Source organism: Botryllus schlosseri, chromosome 11 (genome assembly GCF_051294905.1).
Source record: "Botryllus schlosseri isolate E-star chromosome 11, Bs_hap1, whole genome shotgun sequence".
NCBI classification, from domain to species: domain Eukaryota; kingdom Metazoa; phylum Chordata; class Ascidiacea; order Stolidobranchia; family Styelidae; genus Botryllus; species Botryllus schlosseri.
Genome location: NC_137246.1, coordinates 21,144,726 through 21,167,829, shown reverse-complemented (window position 1 = coordinate 21,167,829; position 23,104 = coordinate 21,144,726). Strand labels below are relative to the sequence as shown.

Here is a 23,104-nt window from a genome sequence, read left to right as displayed (position 1 = left end):
CTAACACCATGATTACCACAAACAAGATTAGGGATGAGTACATAGTTAATGCTGACAATGCAAGTGTTTTCGCTTCGACGAACTTACCCGTAAGCTCCACTCTCGCACGCTGCACAGTGCGCACACCAGGATATCATAACACACAGTCACTAAAATTTGACGTAGTAAACAAGTAGTGGGGAATCTCAGCAGACTGATGGGCCGCGGGCCGCATTATCATGTAAGACTGAAATCTGTCCGCGGGCCGGACAAAATGCCGTCGCGGGCCGGATCCGGCCCGCGGGCCGTATGTTGCCCGCCCCTGCTCTACAGCATAAGCTGTGGGGAAGGCAGCATTTATTGTATAGTGAAAAAGGGAGCAGTGCGGTCAACTCTTGGGTTAAAAAGTAGTAAAGCTATATATAAATCATTGATAAATTTATCTAAATTATATTGCACATATAGTTTTAGCTACTAATAAGGCTAAATCTGATTAGTAAAATGAGCAAGCGTAAAAACGTTATTCGTGACGATTATGAAAGAGAATTCAAAAGTATCAAACGTAGCTTGAAGGGCGAGTGTTTCGCACATTGCAATATCTGCAATTGTGACATTAACCTGGATGCCATTGGAAAGACCGCTATTTCAACTCACACTGAGTATGTAAATAACGCTTTTTTAATGCTAATCTAATTTGACTGTCCTTATTTGTGGGTCCATGTCGATGGAAACCCAGCCTTTATATAGGCTATGGTTCATCGACAGTGCAAACATCCACGATACAAACAAAATGCAGGTTGCCAAAATTTTTTTGACCTTACACTACAATTTTGACAAAATTTTGACTTATTTTGACATGTCAAAAAAAATCGCCCTAGTTATTACTGTTAGACTACATCAACAAATTCAATACCTACCCAGCATGCACTCGCTGTTCCTCGAGGAAGACCAGCACACAAAATTATATCCGGCATTTCTTCACCATAATAATGGTATTCAGAATACGCCTTCGAGCAAATTTCTTGTGTCGTCACAGGCGCTCGAACTTGCTGCATGATATGAGGGCTCGTGCGGTCTGGAACATCTGTGACACACGGTTCATTTTCCAAAGCGGATTCATTATGCCTATGTAAGTGAGAATATTACTTACTCGTGACTCCCCATCCTGTTACCACAAGGACAGTTCCGGGCTCGGGAGAAGATTGTGGAAGGCATGAAGGTTTTACCCAGGTGGTGATGTTAACGGCTGGAAATAAGTGCATCATCGCTATATCGTACCCTTCGAAAATACCGTAGTACGAGTCACTGAAACACAAGTAGTCGTAACAAAACCGGTCGCGTAAATGCATTTTGTCATTTCATACTCGTATTCAGGATGGATGAAAATCCCGTTCGTTGATACTGCCTGTTCGCGTTCAGTGTCGATGTCGGACATGTCGTGATCGCCGAATGTCAGCAAAATCTCTTGTCTGAAAGCGTGTATGCCATATTGTATAGGTGTTCACGCGGTTATTAGAAACGTCATTTGTACTTTCCGGAGAGGCAATGTGCTGCCGTCAGCGCCCATTCCTCCGAAATCAGAACGACTCCGCATTGAAATCTCCATTCGTCGGACCCCGGAGAACGCACTTGCATGTTTCCCTGCCAAGGCCAAGACCCTTGTTCAGCCTTGTAGCCTCCAACGATACGTGCGTCCTGACAACGATGGTACAGGTTACTCGACGCTTTATTAACCATGAAGCCATGATATCGTTGGTAATTTAAGATTATTGGTCAACATAATCAGAGATGCCACTGGGATATTTCGGAAAAACCCAGATGTGGAGGCGAAATAAACCCAGAAAAACCCAGATCCTATATTTCACTCAAAAGACACGATATAGCTGTGAAAGTGGAGCCTGATAGTCGTCGAATACACTCATACAGTCATTGAAGCCTTTGATATTGAATTTACAACAGTTCATAATACACATTTTGCTTGGTTAACACTGCGAATCGCACAAAAAACATGTTGTTTTCCTCTCGACACATCGCAATGAAACAATTGGGGCGCAGCGTGAATACTTAACAGTGTACCGGTACTAATTATATCATCGCGTTGCGAAAGTCCAATGCAATGCCATCCATTCCCTATTTCTAAGGATATGATTTCATGTATTTTCAGCGACCTGAACAGATTGAAAGTAGCTTTCGATTGATTAATCCTACGACAATCACTTTTATTTGGAATAATCACAGACCAATGTATAGTGGAAATAAATAACTGCCAAATCATGAAATTCAGGGTTAGGGTTCAAATGTGCTGATAACCAATGCTTAACTTGCTAGGGGTGTCCAACTAACTAACTCTCTCTCTCTCTCTGAGTGTCCCTGTTGGAACTATAAATATACTCAGATAACAATAGGATTATATTAGTCGGTTCATCACCTGGTCTGTTCATGTGCTTGTGCATACCATATACAGTTACATGATATCTATCGATACATGCCGAATTGTTCACCAAGCTCACCAAGTGCCGAGTTCGCTACTGGCAATCGTCCTATATGAACATGACTTTCTGCGACCTGGAAGTTACCATTCAATGAAGCTCCATCGCATCAAGCCGAAGCCTCTCATTTTAGTAGTGAAATAGATTCTCAACACTCTGTCGTTACAATAATAGCAAAATCCATCGACAATGGCAAACTGAAGTGCGTGCATTTTACGATATCGCGACCATACTAATCTAATACGTAATATTCGAGCGTAAAACTGACCTGGCGAACTGGTTGTTGAAAAAAACCCAGATTTCAAGGATAAAAACCCAGAAACCCAGGTGATGCTAAAAAAAAACAGATCTGGGTGGAAAAACCCAGGAGTGGCATCTCTGAACATAATGTTACTGTGCAGTGTGCACAGAGGCGCCAACTTTTATATTTGTACGAGGTGGCGGAGTCTTCTGACCTCATAATAATTCCTTATCAGTGACGTCATAGTCGCACTAGGACGCACTTTACTACATGCCGCGGAGCTCATGTGGCGTTTTAGTACCTGCACTCGTTAACATCAAGCCATACATTCGAGTTATTAAACGGAATCTTAAAGCGGTAGACTACGATCATTCAAAATTGAAACTGCGTTACCAATCCGTCCGATGGCGATCGATTTATTGGAATATAGAAGGTTCCCGTTCAAATGCATCGAATAAAATTGGAATTTATGTCACTGAGAATTTTGTGTTGAATCAATGTAATTCACGCACAATGCGCCGTGTGAGTAACGAAATATACTACGCACTGGCAAGCTCGCAATATGCGACAACTCTGGGATATGTTTCAAGCAGACACGAATGATGATTACAAACACGAAAGCGCGCAACCAATCAGTAATTGTCCCTTACGGCCACCACGATGGGTTTCTGACTTCGCGTTGAGTAGCTCGCATCGTGGCAATTGTTTGCAAATTAAAACAGCGATTTTGGCGGCATTGCTGAAGGCCTGTTTCCCGATTTACGTTCGCAAAGCATTTTGGGAGTACATCGGTAAGTGTATGCTGCAAAAAGATCAAGGGCAAAAATATACCACGTCCTATTCAGTGGCGGCTCGTCCTATAGGGCAACTGGGGCATTGCCCCACCTAAAATTCTGTTCAATAACAATTTAACCATTTATAGACGCACAGCAATCAATATATACCGAGATCACAGCGAAACCCGCGTTCTTCTTGTGCTTTCGCTTGCAAACGCCCATACATAGCGAAGTCTCTGCGAAAATCGAATTCTCTTCTGTGTTTTCGCTTTGTGAATGCCTAGCCGGGGCTTGCCCCGGTAGCGCTCATAACAAGCTTTCACTATCTATTCTCTCAAAGCCGCGCACAATAAAGAAACGGTGATTTACTCTCTCCTATTCGTAAAATGGCCGAGCAACCGTGGCAAATATGCCTACTCGCCCCTATAAGGTGTGATGTAACAATCGTATCTATATCTGAACTCGGTTACCGTAATATGCGTTGAGTCGACCTTTGCTGGTATAGGTCGATTTTGACGGTGTTTCGCACCATGATAATTCTTGAAACTTGGTATGATATGTCGTGAAGGTAGTATTTAACACTGCTCCAAGTTTTAGGCTTGCTACTTAAAGATAATGGTAGTAATTCCGTTTCCGAAGTTCAGTGTGTGCTGATCTATCATGTACATAGTACAGCAAACGGATTTTACTCAAAAGCCGGTATTGGTCTCCATTGATTTTGACGATGTTCTATACCGAGATCGGTCATGACATTTGCAGGGCCGTAACAGCACTTCGTCAGGCCCCCCCCAAAACTTTGGTCTTGGGCCCCCCATAGGGTTATAGACCTAACTTCTGGGGGGCTTCGCCCCCCAGACCCCCCCTCCGGCGATACACTGTTTACCACTATTCATCATATTCATTGGGAGTATGTTTAGTGAATCAGCTGTTGCCGCCTGAGCGCGCGAAGCGCGGAAAATTTCTAGAATTCATGATTTCATCGGTCAGTATGATCGGGAATTGCATATATTGGTATCAATTTTTATCTTCTCACTGCTCACGTAACCAGATTTGCCGGTAGAGCTGATTGAGGTGTGTTTGAAAAGGTAGGACCACTCAATAATGATTAAACATCTTCGGGCGTATACCCGTTGGCAGGAACGAAACAGCACCTCGTCAGGCCCCCAAAAACGTGGGTCTTGGGCTCTCATAGGGTGATAAAATGACCCCCCCCCCATCACGTTGTTCGCGTTTGTCACGAAATTATCTGTACTGCATTGTGAGCCAGCGCGAAGCGCGAAAATTTTCGATAATTTATGATAAAATCGGTCAATCAGATCGGCGATTGCATATATATTATGCTATCAATTTATTGTCCTCTCTACTCACGTAATTAGATTTACCGGTAGAGCTGAGTGAAGTGTCTTGAAAACGGGAGGGCCAGTAAATAATGATTAAACATCTTCGGGCGTACGGACCCGTTGATATGACTTCGTTACATGATGTTATTTCGTGACTTCCAGTCTGGGAACGTAGGCTTCTAAACTAAGAGACGCACACGATTTCAAATTGGTATTTCTTCACTGGAATAAAATTTTTCCCAGCGGGATGGTATTTGTTTTGTGAGGTTCAGATTGCAAAGACAGGAACATTCGGTGCCAGTCATTTAGGCGCCTATGGACAATTAAACCTATATGCATTTTGTATAGCCTATATAACGAAGTCTTCGGTCTGCATAAGAGCATAGACCTTTTCGGCCAAGCTTTTCTCGCTGCCGATCGTTCTGGCACACTTCTTTGAGTCGCATGTTATATGGCCTAAAACTTGATTGTATGTCATGATTGGTCGTGGCGCGGTAATGGCCCAATACCCTATAATATAGAGAAACGGCTACATGAAATCGCGCGCAGCGCGAAAAATTTTGAAAAAATTGCATAAATTTTCAAAAAATACTCCATGATTTATGCTAATTCACGAAATAATTTTGGGCCCCCTTCGAGCTCGGGCCCCCCCCAATTGGGGGGTTTGGGGTGCGGCAGTTACGGTGCTGGACATTTGGCACGGTAAGTGTTAGTATCGACCGATGTAACAAGTTTTAAGTTTGTCACTGAACTATGTGGGTGGTAATTTCGTTTCCAAAGTCGAGTAATAGCTGACTCTTCATTTATCGCCAACAAATTTACGCAAAAGCCGTTATTGGTCTCTATTGATTTTAACGATGTTCCATACCTAGATCTGTCATGAGCTTTCACAGCACGGTATGTCTTGATTTTAGTATCGAACGCGGTGCCAAGTCTTAAAGTTGACACTCAATGATTGAGGCAGTTATTTCGTTTTCGAGGTCGAGTATGGTAGAGATGCGCGCTGATCTGATACTTAGCCTACCTACGTCATTGCGGATCTCACGCAAAAGCCGGTGTCGGTCTGTGCTAATCTATAGTCTGCGTTCCATAACGAGATCGGTGATGATATTTCCAATGGTATATCTCGATGATCGCATGAAACAGCTAACCAAGATTCTCGGTTTGCATTCAAGTATTCGCATAATTTTATGTTCGCCAATGTCCATTTCACTGTGAAATTGTGGCCTTCAAACCATTTGCTTACAATCCCCTGTCAATTGCGATAGCTATTTCATTTTCGATGTCGGCTAACAGTTGATCATTCGATCAGCCTATTCCTCGATCTATTTTACTCAAAGTTCGGCGTTCGTCTGTTTGCATTGATTTTGACAGTGTACCATACCGGAATGGGTTATGAGATTACGTATGCTACTTCTCGATGATTTCTTGTAACAGTATACTAAGTTACGGCTTTTATTCATGTATTTATATATTAATATATTTTCCAACGGCGATTTCGCAGCAGACTTATAGACAGTGAGCCGTATGTGTTGTGTCACAGTCTCCAGTTTCAAGGCCAAAATGTCCTACGTTGTTCCGAGACCGAAGTTCCGAGGCTGCTGTCCTTAGTTCTTCAAAGACCATTCAAATTGATGTTCTGGATTCAATATGACAGGCCCAATCTATGAGATAACAATTGCGTATGTGTCCGAACTCGTTGACCTTTCCAGTTAGGCTTACGCAATCTCTCGAGTTCTAGTCATTGGAATTAGTCAGGTCAAGTCAAGTGCGAACATGAATCGTATTGAATCTTTATTCCGTACGTAGTTTACGCAGTTGCCTTTAGAGCGAAAATGAGAGGTCTAGAAGTTGTCCAGTCTATTGATCCAATCGTACGCCGGGGGCCTCCGCTTTGGTTGCCTATTATCACCTGGTCGTAACCAGAGATGGCCACAGTCCGGTTCAGGAGCAGGAGCAGGATTTCAATGTTTTTTTACCTGGCCGGACTGGATCCGGATTTCGAATTTGGGGTGACGGTCGGATTTTAGGGTCTATCGATTTGCGTAATCTATAACTCTACCATGAAATCAAAACGCATGCTACTAAGGATGACCTGATACTTGATTCGTGGCATAGGGACGATTCTTATTTCACGTACATTTTGTAAAATAATCCTTTGATTAAAAATAAATGAATAAAACATTTGTTACCACACTTCAAGTCACGGCTCACCGGCAAACCTCTCGCGGCACCTACGTTAAAATCACTGTTGTCGGGAAATTCATGTGACCATCATAAAGTTACTTTTTTGCGTTGGAAAACGCCATTGTGACGTCATGTTGATAAAAGTCGCTCGCAGCCCTTGCTTGCCCCACCACCCGATATTGTCACGAGCCGCCACTGGTCCTATTTCTATTTGATGTAATGATTATCGGCTAGAAGTAATTCCAATTCCGGGCGCATGCCTGTCTATGAAATGCCCAATAGTTTGTAATTCGATATTGTTGCTCTCAATACGAGTCCGACCAGCAATCAAATTTATTGGAATATAGAAGGTTGCTCATTCAAACGAATCGAATAAATTCAGAATTGTGCCGTCTCGTTATGCATCAATATTTGACAACGAAATTCAATGCCGTGCACAATACGCCGTGCTCATATCGAATGGAACACTGACAAATGACATTGTGCGATACTTCGGGAATACGAGTGTATCAAGCAGACCACGAGAAATATTGACGATTGCAAACGAGAAAGCGTGCATCTAATTAAGGGGTCACCAACACGCGGTCCGCGCTCGTCATGCGTCCCGCAAGGTCATATTTTGCGGTCCGCGACCGGATTTGAAATTTCGGAAGAACGCTTAGTAAAGCATTTTAAAATGCTGAAATTGATTTCAGTTTAAACATATTATTGTTGTTGTTGTTCAAAGTAAGCTATTCTCCTGTGTCCAATATCACTATTCCTGAAATGGCTTCGGCGATGGTAATATCATTCCATGGACGAAGAATTTGCTGATATGAATGGGTATATTGTCTTGACGTGCAATGGCCCACCACTGCCAAGACCGAGACGCTTAGAAAACTTCGGGCTCTCCAAAGGACAAAGCTTTACGGTGAGATAGTTTTCCAGCAAGTACCGTGTCTAGCTAACCCCAATATCGATTCTCTAGTCCAGGGGTGGCCCAACTGCGGCAGTAGAAGGAACATTATGCGGCTGTCGACGCTTAATTCGATTAGGATGCGTTGGCGACCGTCAATATGCAAATGTAATTTACGAATTGACTAACTGATTAATGAGAGGATTGAATTATTCTTGAAATTTTCTTCGCGCTATGCGCGATTCAATGCGAGTCGCTTTTAGATTTTAATATAGTAGTGTCCTTTATGTAATCTGAGCCCCACAGTACAGATGCAGACAGCGGGGGAAAATGATGCGCCCCATAAAGAAATACCAATTTGTAGTCGTGTTCTACTCATCACGAAGGAAGCTTGTTAATGGTAGGCCTACGTTTGGGCGAATCCAATATCTTTCCACGATACCGTCAATCCTGATGGGAGGTCTAGAAATAACAGCATGCAGCAAACGGGGACTAATAATAATTGGCCCATCCAAAGATGTACCACAGCATTAAAAACTTCCCTAAATTTTCGAAGACACCCCCTCCATCAACTTTACCGGTGAATCTGATCACATGGGCTGAGAACAGATAGATATTTGATAGTAATATGTGAAACTATATACATGACGAAATTCACTCATGAATATGAAAACTTTTCCTGTGGCTATTCATAATATCGCGATTTCGGTGCGCGTAGTAAGCCGATATGAGTAAATAGATTAGTCCGGAGTTCACCGACAATGGACTTGGACAGTTTAGCGTAGTATTTGGCTTTCAGTTAGTTCATTACGACTATGCACTGGAATGCAGCTGTACGCTACATGAGCAATCGAAGTGCGGCCGTGAATAGCAAAAGGTTGGCCACCCCTGCTTTAGTAGCTGAGGAGTGTTGTCGGGTATCGTGCGCAGCTCATAGTTCAACATAGAATGTAAGTGATTATCATGATATTTTTGTTGTATTTGTATTTCTTCAATAAAATATTATTTCTTTAGTGGTGACTATGCCCGTCGCTCATGCTAGAGAGCACAACGTTGTACCGACGGAGAGTTATCAAAGCGTGGTTGTTAAACTGCGTTGCCTATTTTTATCTCGATATTGAAGTCATGCGGCCCGCGGCCCCTATACGCGGCCCGCGGGACATATAGTTTGCCCACCCCTGCTCTGAGCGCACGCGCGTATCAGAATCGACGGTCGCGTCGATTCGCCTGATTACTAATTTCTAGTTACAAATTACTGGGGCGTTTGAGCATTTTGTGCGAGGTGGCCGCCACTTTGTAAATATAGTGACGTAGTGACGTTGTGGGGCGTTTAGCATTACTGGGGCGTTTGAGTATATTGTGCGAGGTGGCCGCCACCTTGTATATATAGTGACGTATGTGGCGCCTATGACTGTGTACGCCAGTGCTAGATAGGAATCCCCCCGTTACGTCAAATACATAATTTCCAAGCCTGGCGTTTTAGCACACAACACAATAACGCAGATTCACCGATCAATTCAACATGCGACTGAAACGAGTTGGCGTAGTTGTACGATGCGCAGCTGGAACTCTAATGGATTACGTAGGCTACTCGGGTCTAACTGGGGTCAACTCTAGAAGAATTCCTACTCAATGCTTATCGAGGGCTATGTTCCTACTCGCGAACTAATCCGCGTGGCCATAAGCAGTGTGTGTCTTACGAAGAGCCAAGAAAGGAATGAGCCACCCTGAGGGTCATCAGTGCAAGAATCGCAGCAGCCGATATCGAAGAATATCGACCTATGTTGTAACATGATCAGATCAACCTATTCGATACTCCATAACTACTAGAAAGACACGTGACTTTACATGAACATTGCACAGCGGCATGGTTACCATATTTGGGAATCGGGAATGGAGAACACTTTTATCAAATCATACAAGTTAGTTTACGAAATTGAAAACAGCTGATTTTGAAATATTCACTGCAAATCTTGCTGTGTTGACTAAATAAAAAGGTCATCACTCCGACTCGACTCCCGAATGACCCGCTCGAACGCATGCATTACGTATTTCGCGTCATTTATGGTGATTTTCAGTTGACCCTGTCCGATAGCCTATCTGTCAAATATGTAAAACAGGACGAATTTCTAAAAATGAGGACATTTAGGCTTCCTCAGAGAACATTTTCGATTTCCTAAAAAAGGAGGACAAATCCTCGGAAGGAAGGACATATGTTAACCCTACACAACGGTAACAATGTTCAAAGTCACAGATATCGGCATAACCAGAAACCGTCGGTATTCTTCAAAATATGGCCTCGGTGGAATAGTTTATTAATAATAGTTATTTGGAGAAGACCATTTTCAGCAGGACGTTGTCGTTCACGACTGAGGACGAGGATGGCGATTTAACTGGATGATCAGGCACAGGGTTGTAACCAAGTCACAAGGCTCCGAGTCACAAGTCAACCTCAGTTTTATAGTTCTGACTCGAGTCAAGTCGAGTCATTTTCAATTCACCACCAAGTCAAGTCCGAGTTCGAGTCCGAGTCATGGTATTATGACTCGAGTCGATTCCAAGTCATTATGTTGACTTCCCAGTTTACAGTTAAAGACTTTTTAAATTCACTTTTTATAACTCTGTTTGGTGATATCGAATGGTTCGCATTTATAATATACTAATTTTCGTCATTTTTAGCAGTTTTTGGACGTATTTTCAAGTACCAGTACCAATAGACAAAATCCCAATAGTGTGATTACTGTACTATTCCTCGAAATTACAATGAAACGTCGGTCTTGGCCGTCTGAGTCTCGAGTCATATGACTTGGGTCGAGTCATGCACAATGACTCGAGTCCAAGTCGAGTCAATACACATATAGAATCGAGTCGAGTCATTTCCGTATTTTGAGAAAATGACTCGAGTCAAGTCGAGTCATCTCAAAAACGTGACTCGAGTCGGACTCGAGTCGAGTCATGACTCGAGTCATTACAACCCTGTCAGGCAGTTATAAGGTCACAGGCCAGAGTAGTGTAATGTGGTAGACGTATTGCCGCCTACATTTTTCAAATCCAGGCGGCGATTTCGGGATAAAAACTAGGATCAGAGATTTGCACACTGTTGGCAACAGTGCTTCGCGAAACATACCCATTTGAATACGGGAGCTATTTCTTGTTTTCCACACTGCGACATGTTTCTCGCGGCGCCTGTTCAAACATACGGTACCAGGAAAATGAACTTGGCGAGTTTCATCATGAACTTACACGACGCCTCGTCGGCAGCATCAAACGGACATTCAACGACACCGTTGCACAACATTGTCTCCTTGATGCATGTTCCATCCCAGCATCGAAACTCGTCCGACAGACATTTGTCTGTAAAATCGCATTCGCTTTCATGTATTTTCTGATTACGGATAGACGGCAATTTAAATACACACCTTCCGTCGTCCAATCAAAAGAAAATCCGACAGCGGTTGACGGCACTTGGGACGAGCTGACAAATCGCACTGTTACCGAATTGCTGGTTGATAGGAAGCCCCTTGGAGGTGTTTGTCCACAGAAATCGAAGAGGTACTGCAAGAATTAGCGTGTAAGATTTAGTAATCCTAAAACATATAGGCCTACATACAGTGTTTAGCAAATAAGGCAGGGGTCTCAATCACGCGGCCCGCGACGGAATTTTGGATTTTCAAGTATTCAACAATATATTCAATATACAATTCAAAGTATATGGTAAATATGGCTCCTTTGACGAACTAGGCTTCCGACCCATGTCTTAAACGGACCAAAATTAGCTTTAACCAGGACTACATCGTTATGCAGCATTTTCAAGGTCGGCGTTCATCATCATCAAAACACCCATTTCGTGCCAATGATCAATATTTACGAACTATACCTGTTGAACCGACGACTATTTCGAGGGTGTCAACCACTCCATGTCGAATTCGTCGATTATTTCGGGTGCAAATCGTCCGCAGGCTCACATTATACGTTTTTACTGAAGTATTTACGCTATTATGGCTTAATTACACGCTTTTTTTTTAAAAAAAGACATATTTTTAAAGCACTGTTTAAAACATGTTCCAACAAAGTGTTTTAAAACTCCATTTGCTTAAAATGCAACCCTACCTATAGCCAATCATTCCATTTTTACCATACCTGTATATATTTACTCATAGAGCGATCGAGTTTGAGTCATGACCAGAGTTCTAATTTCGAGCCCCTTATCTGCCAAACAGTCAATATGTTTGAATAATCCGGATTACAATAGCTTGAACTCAGCGGATTCCAGCATATAAAATGTGGCAATGCCATAAAATTTGATAATTTACCTAAAATATATTTAGCCGTTCTCAACGAGACTCAGGTATCGAGCGGAGTACACCGCCCAATCGTTCTAATACTGCTACCTGTTCGGAGTTTTCCGAAGGACCATCAAATATCTGAAGATGGTCGCCGTATCCGCACCCACCATAGAAATAGCTGTTTCCAATCGAAAATCTCTCATCGAACCGAATAGCGATATGCTGCGACCAAAAACGCATGGGACAGTGTATCACAAAAAATAATTTTTTCGTAACCCTACTTTGTTTTCTGGAGCAGTGATGATCCAGGTGCAGTGTTGATGTTCTGGATACGGTGCCGGAAAAAATGGCGTTGATACTGTCCCGCTTGTCCCGTTTATGTGGTTGTTTTCTTGACAGGAATAATCTGCGAAAATCAATGCGCATTGTTCATGTCATTTTCTAACGCCTTCAGCAGTAAGTGTAGAATTGTGGATGTATGCTTAAATCATATAAGATATAACGGTATAAGACCACCGAGCAATCGTCAGTAGACAAGCTTTTGATACAAGTGTGATAGCACCAAAGTCTCATAGTAATTAACCAATCCGGTTAATCAACGTAAGTAACGGGTGGTTGGATCGTTGACTTTGAAAGTAGTGTTTGTATAGTCTTACAAGCAAATAAGACCAAACCGACAAGCATAGGTCACCATAGTTTGCCGATTATTTTTAAAGTGCAGATTTAATATTGGGTACAATAATGGGTTTCAGTTTGCATCATTATTATGTAGATTTGCATATTATAAAAATGCGTTTGTGCCGAAATAGCTTTATCAAAATTTACATCATGGCTTTAGAGCAGTCGTAAATTTTAAACTGCTCCAGCTCCAGCTCCGGATCTTTCTTCTATCATAAATTAGCTCCAGCTCCAGCTTCGGAGCTCATTGATACCACTGCTTCGGCTCCATCTCCGGCTCCGGCTCCGAAAACTATGGTTCGATTGTAGCCGTCGCAAGGAACCGTCATTTTGTGGGGATGTCGTGGGGAACCGTCGTTTTGTGGGGGTATCCTGAGACGAGACAATTACTTCGTTTCGTCTACCGATGACGTCATATCTGCAGAAGGTACGTTACTCCATGCCATTGCAATGTGCATATTGCACAGCAATGAAACAGTGATGTGACGTTTTAATACCGGTACTGTGCTCGTTAATATCACGCCATACAGTTCAATTTAGTCCTTAAATGGTACGATTTGTTCAAGTGTGACTGCAGAAATGTGCGCATGACCAGAGGTGGTCAAAGTAGTCAAGAAAGCTACTCAAGTAGAAGTAGAAGTAGCGACGAAAAAATCTACTCAAGTACGAGTAGAAGTACTTCTTTCATACGCAACCTAAAACTACTTGAAGTAGAAATAGAATTGACTGACTTTAAATCTACTCAACTAATTAAGTAGTTGTGAAAACGATCGTAATTCGTTCGCATGGACCATCAAAAGCTGCAAATGGAGCTATGCGGAAGGTGTAGAGAGCTTGATTCATATTGATGTATCCCAGGAGGTGTCAAATTTTAAAAGAATAAGCCGTCGTCCACATCATGGGGGGTAAATGATGATATGGAAATGCAATACTCATTCTTTGTTTACTCGAACACCCCGTTTTAGAGAATATCATGGCGTGGCGCCCTCCCCCATACTATAAGGTCCCTAATTCAGTCGAAGAGCAATACAGAGACGTTGTGACGGATGCGGCTTTAACAATTTGCGCCATTAGTATACGTTAATTAAAAATATCGCAGATCGTAAAATTCCAATTCCGAACGGAGATGATGTTTCCCGGTATGCGGCATGCGCGCCTCCAAATCGGCGTGTGCAGCAATGTTACGTTTTTATCATCCCCGTCCCTTATTACTTCGTCTCATTACTAATTATAGTTAAATCTCTCAGCTCATGCATGGTGACCATTATTTTTCGAACCACACAATTGGCCATCGGTGTTGTGCTGATGACGAAATTGCGGGTATACCCATATACAGTATAATTGCGGAGTAAGCGTAGCATTTCCAGCCTATCCAGGTTTGGCGCCTATGTATGAGCATGAACATGTTTACTGGTTAGTTAGAATGGGTGGCGAATAGGCAAAAACCTTAATTTTGTGAACGATTATCGGAAAATTATATGAATTCAGTCATAGTAGGCACAGCATCTTATGAAATATATCGGAGCCGGAGCAACTTTTCAGACAACCGGCTCCAGCTCCAGATCCGGCTCCACTTGAATTTTATGTACAGCTCCAGCTCCGACTCCACTGAAAATGCACGGCTCCGGGGCTCCGGCTCCTGGCTCCGGCTCCAGCTCCAAAGCTCTGATTTACATCGCGTTGACGTTGAAATGTCACGTCGGGTTGAATGTGGTTTTGATTGGCATATATCAATCGAAACCAATTCATCCCGAGTTGCGCTCTTGTCGACGAGGGTTTGACGATGAAAAATTTCATGCTACAAAAAGAAATCAACTTACGTAAAACCAAGATAACTCACCTACAGAAGAGAAGTTGAAAGAAAATCCAAGTCCATTGATTGATTTATCAGTTTTAAAAGCAACGTACATTTCGCTATTTCGGATGAAGTGCGTTGAAGGTCTTGTTGTATTACATACTTGCAATTTTTCGTCCTGTAATGAAAATGTGATGCTCCTTGCAATTCATTGCAACAGGACCAATTCACCACTTTGCGTGTTGTGATAAAGATTCTTACATGTGCACTGGGCCGTGACGTTCCTTCTGAAATTGTCAACGAATCGTACGGGCACGAACTTCCCACACCGTCTTCGAGGTCGAACAGTTGATCGAATTCGATTGCTATCGCCTGATGATACAAAAGCTTAGTTCCGTCACATATGCACATTGCAAAGTATTTACGTGTTCTATAATTTGATTACCACTCATTTTCTTCTGTTATAACCTCCGCATACCTACCCAGGGGTACAGCTGACTTCGTATGGCGTTCTATTTTTATTACATTGCTCTAACATACTTTGCCGAATAGGTTTCATTGAAACCGCTATTTACGTGTATTCGAAGGAATAAATTATACTGCAATGAATGTAGTAATGAAAGCAGTAATCGGGTTCAGTACCGTCAGACACCTATTCAACTCATTGAATCAATACGTTCGTTCTTTTCGTTGTGACTTGTGAACATCCCCTTACTGATATTGGAAATCACCTTCTTGACTTATGGAAAGTTCCCAATACCCATAGTAAATGAGCACTTCGGAAAGAAGGCCTACTATGGAAATAGATCGCGACATCTTCCGCGTAAGTCATCCGTAAAAATACGATATACGTCAGTTGTTATAGCCAGGTAGAAATATCTCGCAAGGCCATCTTTACCATGTCCGGGTACGGTGATCGTACGATCCATACTTCTTCCAAAAAGCGACCGTACGTGGACGGGAAGTTTGCTGAGGAAATAGTTCCACTCTCTGCGTGAATGTGAGTCATGCGGTTCTCGGGAATGGAGTATTCGTCTGGGTAAAAATATCACAATGCATCTGGCACCATCAACGTAAATACAGAAATTTTATGACCCTGGATTTCCACGATCTGGGATATATCAGCGACAATAAAAATTTCGACTCTTTCTTCCAGCCATGGAAGTCTTAAAACTTCGGGTAATAAATATGAATATATCATTCCACTACTATGTACTTTATTTTATGATTTTGTTACGCAATAGTTCCATATGTTTCCTCCTGTACAGATCGCTTCGAATGCCGCTTCGATTGACCCCGCTGTGAATGTCCGTCAACAAAGTAAGATTAAAAAACAGGAATTCAATTTGATTCGAGCAAAAAAATCCGATCCGAACCAGTTATGATTCAATTTTATCCATCTACATTTCGGTTATGTTAATCCGTTAATGCAATATCTAAGCAGCGCAATATTCTACACTTCTAATATACTTTGAGCGTCTCTTACTAATAGCCGTCCAAGTGAATGAAAATCCACGATACGTAACCGATCCGTCGCTGGTGAAGGTGACTTGCAATTGACTGCCGTTCGTATGGAAGCTTGGAAACACTTCGAATCCGCAGAATACCTTCAAAACGCTCATCAGATTAATCAACTTTATTTGTCGCCGCTATTAAGATATCATCATCTTCAAATTCAAACCTTTTCGTTATCAAACGTGAGGGCATCATAATAACACGTTGATCCACTAAGCTCGACTCCAAAGTAGTCATTCGATTTGATTGCAATTACCTGGATAAAGAAAGAAAACATCGCTGGATCGAAAGTGAGAGGGGTCGCAACAAGCGGAGTAGTTTTGAGGTCAACCTTATCTCAATGTATAATGCAAATAGTATCATGGGAAAGTAGCCTCAATCTCATATAAACGATATTTTTACTTGGTCCAGTGGTTCTCAAACTGGGGGCGTGAAAGCACATGAAGGGGGAAGCTGCGGTCAACTGAAAAATTTACCTCCAGTTCATAGTTATTGCTGTATATAGTTCGAATTTCATATTGAGAATTCTCTCATCAACAGTTATAAGTTGGGCAAGTTTTTGTAACTTTTGCAACTTTTTTTACAGCTTCCGGCAGCTTCCTAAATACTCGTAAGATATCTAGAATGCTGTTTCAAGCTGTTTGGAGGAATTTTATAGTGCAACTTTTTGCAACTTTTGTCCATTCTTTTCATGCAACTTTTTGCAACATTCTGCAACTTTCTCGATTTTTCATGAAAGTATTTTCGATTCTGGTGAAATACACGGCCAAATTCGACTGAAACACCGTAAGTCAGCACCGAAGTAAGGCTTTCACGGGTAATTCGGGAGCTGAGCCAGAAAATTGACTTTTTTCAGTCAATCTGGGAAGTTGACCTTTTTTTAGTCAACCGAGCAAAATGTGATCAAAATGCAACTTCTGTAACTTTTTTCAAAAATAAATGTAACTTTCCACGGATTTAACTGCAACAAAAACTTGCCCTATAGTTATAACCTTCCATGCCATTAACATATCCGTTGGGATTGCTAGCACCCTGGTTGCAGCTTGTGATATGACGATACGGGTAGGGCGCAAAATTTTTCACTGTCATAAAGGGGAACGCGTCTAAAAAACGTGTGAGAACTCTGACTTGGTCATTTGCCGCCTTACGTCACAATGTCGCATTCCCATTATATCGTCATATATCGACTATATTGTTGGGAATTGGTGGATCTTGCAATTAGTGTATTTCGTATTGAGCCACGGTTTTATTTTACTTAGCAACTCGACTGGGTGGGAAGTCAGCATATAGACCCGCTGCCCTGATGAGTCGAAAGGGACGTCAAAATGTCAAAAATTTATTTCAGGCTTTAGATAGGAAGGTATACACGAAGCCACGTAGGATTTATGACCGCGATATAAATTCTGAGTTAGAACCTGTTTTCGTCTACCCCCTTTTCGGCCATTAGGGTGTGTGAATACACACTCTTTCGCTAATAGTGATAATGCACCGATTGAAATAGTCACAGGCAGGATCCAGGAAAGTTAATTATTTGAGTGTAGTTACATTTCTTTCTCATATTGTCAAGATTGCCAACAGGAACCAGAGGAAAAATGATTTATAATTGAAATCTCTCTTTTAGTAGCACGGTGTGGAGTCGCAGCATAACCATATTCAAATTAATACTGGTGTTATGGAGTGTAGTAGTAAAGAGGGTTCTCACCATTCCATCAGGTACAACAATATTCCATGAGCAGTCTGCATTATTCGGATAGTTGAAGGGGTGGTTCGGTGACGCTATGGCGCCCTGCATTCCGTTGACGATGATTCCGCCATTACATGCTTCTAAAATCGATTTTAATTTAACGACGGCCAATAGACTTGAGGATGATTCAGCAATACAAGTCTGTCGACTACAGAGATTGTCAGAAGTATTCAGCGTTGGTACTCAAGTAAATGTAGAAGCAACACCGACTATTTCTCCACACGTACAGGTAGCAGTAGTGATTTCCAAGATATGTCAAAAGTACTTCAAGTGGAAGTATAAAATGAAAGCTGTGAGGAGCACTCAAGTAATGCGTTGCGACAGATAGATTTGGTTGAGGGATCGCGTACTTTGAACAGTTAATCCAAGGTGGCTTCTTACGAAATTCGCAAACGAAATCACGAACAACGCTACAAATAGGCGCAGTTTTCCAAAACATATATTCAGGAGTTACTGCGATGGCTATTCCGCGCGGTTCTTACGCCGATTTCACACTTAAGATTGAGACAAGCTTATTGAGGAGAACAGGATACATCTTTATTTGATATGTTTATTGCATGATAAAAACCAAATCCGTGCGATTGGGTTGTTGGCTGCTGTACACAGTATTTATGAGGTAATATCGGTAGCATGTATATAGAAACCCGTTTTACACTCTCTTCAACATCAAAGTAGCAACAGTCAGACGCCAAGTACATTGTCTGGCCTAGCCTAGACCATTAGGGCGTAAGATAATATTCCATTGCAAATCCTCGTCGAAATTGTTGGCAAAGCGACTGAAGATATAGATTTTATGGGATTATTATAGCATTTGATTGTTCCAGTAACTTCTGGTGACGTTTAAAAGTCAGCATGTATTTCCGCGTTATGGCATAATGTGACCTGAATCGTCGCTATCGTCTACATTGATATATATCTCTTCACTGACATGTAGGGTTGGAATTAGCAATATGACGTCACGTGATGTCATATGTTCACATTCACACGAACCTGAAGCTTTCAGGGGTTCGCACCATCCCAACAATTCTTATAACGCTTTATGAAGCAAAACTACTTAATTTTTCACATATTGGATTTTTTTAAGTAGAAAGTATTTTCGGGATTGCATCACCATTGCGAGTGAAATTGTCATGGGATAGCCCCTGTATCATGGGAACTGCATTTTTGACGAAGAGTGAAGCTGTTTGCATTGTCATATATGTTTTGCATGTTGCGACGCGATGATGCATCTTTCAATTTCGAAAGCAGCGAACCCCGATCGACTACTGAATGTATATGCGACGACTGCACCAAATCTACTTTTTGAATCTGCTTAACTGAGTACTTTGAGACCAATCACTTTCTACTTACGCTTGAGTGTGAACGATCACTATTTTGTCACCTCTGTTTACATAAGATATTGGAAGACAGAATATATATGACTACAACGACTCTGTGTGACTATGTAAGCTCTATAGAACCATGAAAAAATTTGCAAAATTCATCACCATACAAGACGACTCTTGTGAAACACACGCACAAGGGACAATACAATATATGTATAGCATGACAAGTGTTCGAATACATTTGAATTCGAATTCGAGCCGACAGCCTTTTCGGAACAAGTGAAAGATATTAACCTGTCGAATTGTCACCAGGATGTGCTTCAGTGAAGTCATTCCAAACGGTTGTAGGAACCGTGGTGGAAGCGAATGCTGAAATTTGAAATTGATATTAACCAGTGCAGTCAGTACTGGTTACATAAATCATGAATTTCGTAGAAAAGCCGTATACCGTCTGATATCCGCCATTTGATTCTTATAAAACCTAAAACATAAATGTAATAATATTGATACAATCGTCGTATGTAACTCACTGGCGGTGATGAGTTGTAATAAGAATCCGGACAACACCGCGCGTCGTACGAAAAAAGTAGTACAGAGATTTAATGGTAAGTGCATCTGTCAAAAACCATAAATACACTGATATATACTTTCTTATTGTCATCGCAAACACAATACACATGTATATTAGCCTACTTATCATCACGGCAGTCACACAGAATTGCATTTCTTTAATATTTCTGGGAAGGTTTCCGTCAAATCCCCTTTGTATCTCTTGCGTCGTAACACATCATAAACAACGATTTGATGAAGCCTGTTGTTTTATAGCTCCGGCTCCGATGTATTTCACAAGATGTTGTGCTACTATTATGAAAGAAGTTTTGATGGATGCAATATTATTCCTTCGTACGTATGGTTTTTGTGCAGAAAAAATGCTTTGTGTAAATTTTTTTTTCTTCCTTATTTTGAAACGAAAAATATTCTAAATTGAGCGTCATCCCTAGACCGCAGTTTTTGATGTAACAGAGTCGAATCTGGAGCCGGAGCAATGGGATCTCGAGCTGGAGCTGGAGCTAATATATGATAAAAGACAGCTACAGAGCTGGAACTGGAGCTAGAGCAATTTAACATTAACGCCTCCTCAAAAGCCCTGATTCTATGTCAGACGAACCATAGGGCGGGGGAAAGTCGCTCTTCCCACCAATCTTTTAATTGAGCAGTGCATTGCCGATTGCATTATTAGTGCATGCGTAGCCAATGGCTATACCCCATCATGTCTGGATATCGTAAGTCTGACCTATTAGTAAAGGATGAAGTAGTTTGCATTGCTGGTTTGAAATGATCCCGTGACTAAGTGTTTAGCGAGACGAATAACTACAATTCTAACAAGCAGAACATAAGATGTGTCGCGAGCTGGAACAGAACTGCTGATTACCGGAGATTGCCGACCCCTAATCAATAGTATATAGCACCAGAGGCATAGCCGGTGCAGCAAACGCCAGTCTTGAATCGTTTAAGTCTGAAGTGAATGCCTAACAGCGTCCAATACCTCCAAGATGTTTCTTCATCGTTGAAAGTTGTTTTTGTCCTATACTAATCTTGTCATTGCGTTCGCAGCCCTGTCTATTCGCGAATACCCTGCAAGCTCCAAACCAACTACAAAGTCGGTCTGAATACTGCATATAGCAGTTAATATTCCTATATCGACACAATCTCTTGTAATTGAATAGTATATTAACATTGAAATGAACCCGAATATTTTCGGCTGACACTCGTCAGGGGTAATCGTCAGCAACTAGTAGAGAATTCAAAAGAACAGCGTATATCAACAATTGCTGACGATTACCCCTGACGAGTGTCAGCCGAAAATATTCGGGTTCATTTCAATATGAATATACTATTCAATTGTATATTGAAGTTCTGTACCTCCAAGAAGCTGTACAATCTCTTGTTTCGCGTAATTTTAAGTTGCAGGTACTACAAGTTATCTATGAAGCGAACTCTACCAAAATCAACTCTATTTATAACCTTGGCCATTCTTTAGTAACTTATTAGTTTAAATAAATATGCACGAAAAGTGATCGAACATCTTTTGCTTTTTTATGTAAGGAATCAGTGGTCATAACTTACACTGTTGCTCTCCTCTCGATTTCTCGCAGTGGAAATATTTCTCAATCTTCCTCAAAGCGAATTGTTAGCAATATTTTGAAACAGCACATCGCGACGCGCCAGAGTGCATGATAGTCGCCAAGTATTCAAGTGAATGCTTGCGATGGGTATAAGGAAAATTTCACCTTTGAAACTCGTCACCAGTGATAAATTGAAAGATGCGGGGAGACGTTTAATGTAACTTTCCATCGAAGCGAAATTATTTTTGTAGAAAGCCAATGTTGGCGGGTGCCCTTCCATGGATATTGCTGTAGGGAGCGATTTCCTGCATGACATCATGGCGACCTCGACACAATGACTCCGTGACGCCACGTCCTTGTGGATCAAAGTTTGTCATGGCCAAAAGTTATTTCGCAAACGCATATAAATTATGGAATATTTTTTGAAACTTTACCCAAAATATTCATTTTGTTTTCGCGCGTTGCGCGATTTAGTGTCACTAAATGTCTTGCTCATTGGGTGCTTTTCTCCAAGCAATACGCATGATTTATACTGTCAGTGGTCTGCGACGAACTTCCAGCCGGTCCGCCAGGTATAGTACAATTTTATACCTTAATTTAAATATGTTTAAGTCTTATCCATTTTGAACTGATTCAGAACTTGATGACGTAACATTAGGCCTGGAAACAAGTATGATTTGACTTGAATCCGTGTCATTTGACGACAGCATGCGCGCGACCAATACAAGCTGACTCACTGAACTGCGCAGTCTGTGCGATCATTCGTTTTCGATTAATTCATGTTGTGCTGGACAGTAACTGCCGCACCGAAACGTCCTATTGGAGCGGGGCGTAGCTTGAAGTGGGCCCAAAATTATTTCATGAATGAACATAACTTATGGAGTAATTTTTGAAACTCTACCCACCTTTTTTAAAATTGTTCTCGCGTCTTGCGCAATTTAGTGTCACAAAATGTCTTCATTATTGGGCGCCTTTCCTCCAAGAAATATGCATGATTTATAGAAATGGGCATTTAGGCATCAGCCATCACCGCGTCACGACGCACAAACACATACTGAATTTTAGGCTAACATGGGTCTCCAAAAAGTCTGCCAAAAATTCCCCAGCGAGAAAACCTTGACCGAAAACGACTGCCCTTTGTTATGAGCAAACACTTCGATAGATATATAGGCCTGTATATGTCTAATTGTCCATCGGCGCCTAAATGCTCGCTGGCAAGCCTGGCAATCTGTACCCCACAGGACAAATGCCATATCACAGAGTGAAATTATTTGCCTGCGAAGAAATATAAATTTAGAATCGTGTGCATCTTTCAGTCTAGGTTTGGGCGATATCAATATTTATTCACTATACAACAGACAGTATAGGGAACGAAATAATCACATGCAACGAAGTATTACTCCTACAGGCCCGCCCGAATATGTGTAATTATTAATTAGATGCCATTCATTTTTCAAGACGACACCTCACTCAGAAAATCTGATAATTCTGAGAGGATAAAAAGTGTGCTGTTTCGGTCCTGCGTATGGGGGTAGTGGGCAATGAGCAAGGTATGGGGGGCAAAGTGTTTGGTTCGACTCCGAAACACTTCTTCTCGCACTATTGTCGAAGAGAAGAATATTATTCGAGTAAGTGTGGTTGGTTAAATCCACGGCCTTCGGTGCGAAAGACTGGACACGACGCCCGGCGATAGCACGTTTATCAAGGCACGTCAATTTCACCTCAACT

General features: G+C 41.8%; 1 protein-coding gene across 2 annotated transcripts in view; it reads right to left on the bottom strand.

Moving 5' to 3' along the window:
- Nucleotides 1-19,907, bottom strand: part of LOC145450187 (ovochymase-like) — a 63,549-nt gene extending 43,642 nt beyond the window's left edge. For both annotated transcript variants that reach the window (XM_080328691.1, XM_080328692.1), the window contains exons 1-17: nt 19,781-19,907; nt 19,545-19,619; nt 17,884-18,005; nt 16,348-16,437; nt 16,153-16,273; nt 15,565-15,701; nt 14,928-15,038; nt 14,712-14,844; nt 12,475-12,599; nt 12,299-12,415; nt 11,327-11,462; nt 11,151-11,261; nt 11,035-11,093; nt 1,511-1,674; nt 1,344-1,448; nt 1,130-1,284; nt 897-1,063 (exon numbers count right to left, since the gene is read on the bottom strand). In XM_080328691.1, the coding sequence (XP_080184817.1) occupies nt 897-1,063; nt 1,130-1,284; nt 1,344-1,448; nt 1,511-1,674; nt 11,035-11,093; nt 11,151-11,261; nt 11,327-11,462; nt 12,299-12,415; nt 12,475-12,599; nt 14,712-14,844; nt 14,928-15,038; nt 15,565-15,701; nt 16,153-16,273; nt 16,348-16,437; nt 17,884-18,005; nt 19,545-19,619; nt 19,781-19,865 (2,013 nt within the window). In that variant the 5' untranslated portion in view covers nt 19,866-19,907. The remainder of the gene's footprint in view (nt 1-896; nt 1,064-1,129; nt 1,285-1,343; nt 1,449-1,510; nt 1,675-11,034; nt 11,094-11,150; nt 11,262-11,326; nt 11,463-12,298; nt 12,416-12,474; nt 12,600-14,711; nt 14,845-14,927; nt 15,039-15,564; nt 15,702-16,152; nt 16,274-16,347; nt 16,438-17,883; nt 18,006-19,544; nt 19,620-19,780) is intronic.
- Between the last annotated feature and the right edge of the window lie 3,197 nt (nt 19,908-23,104).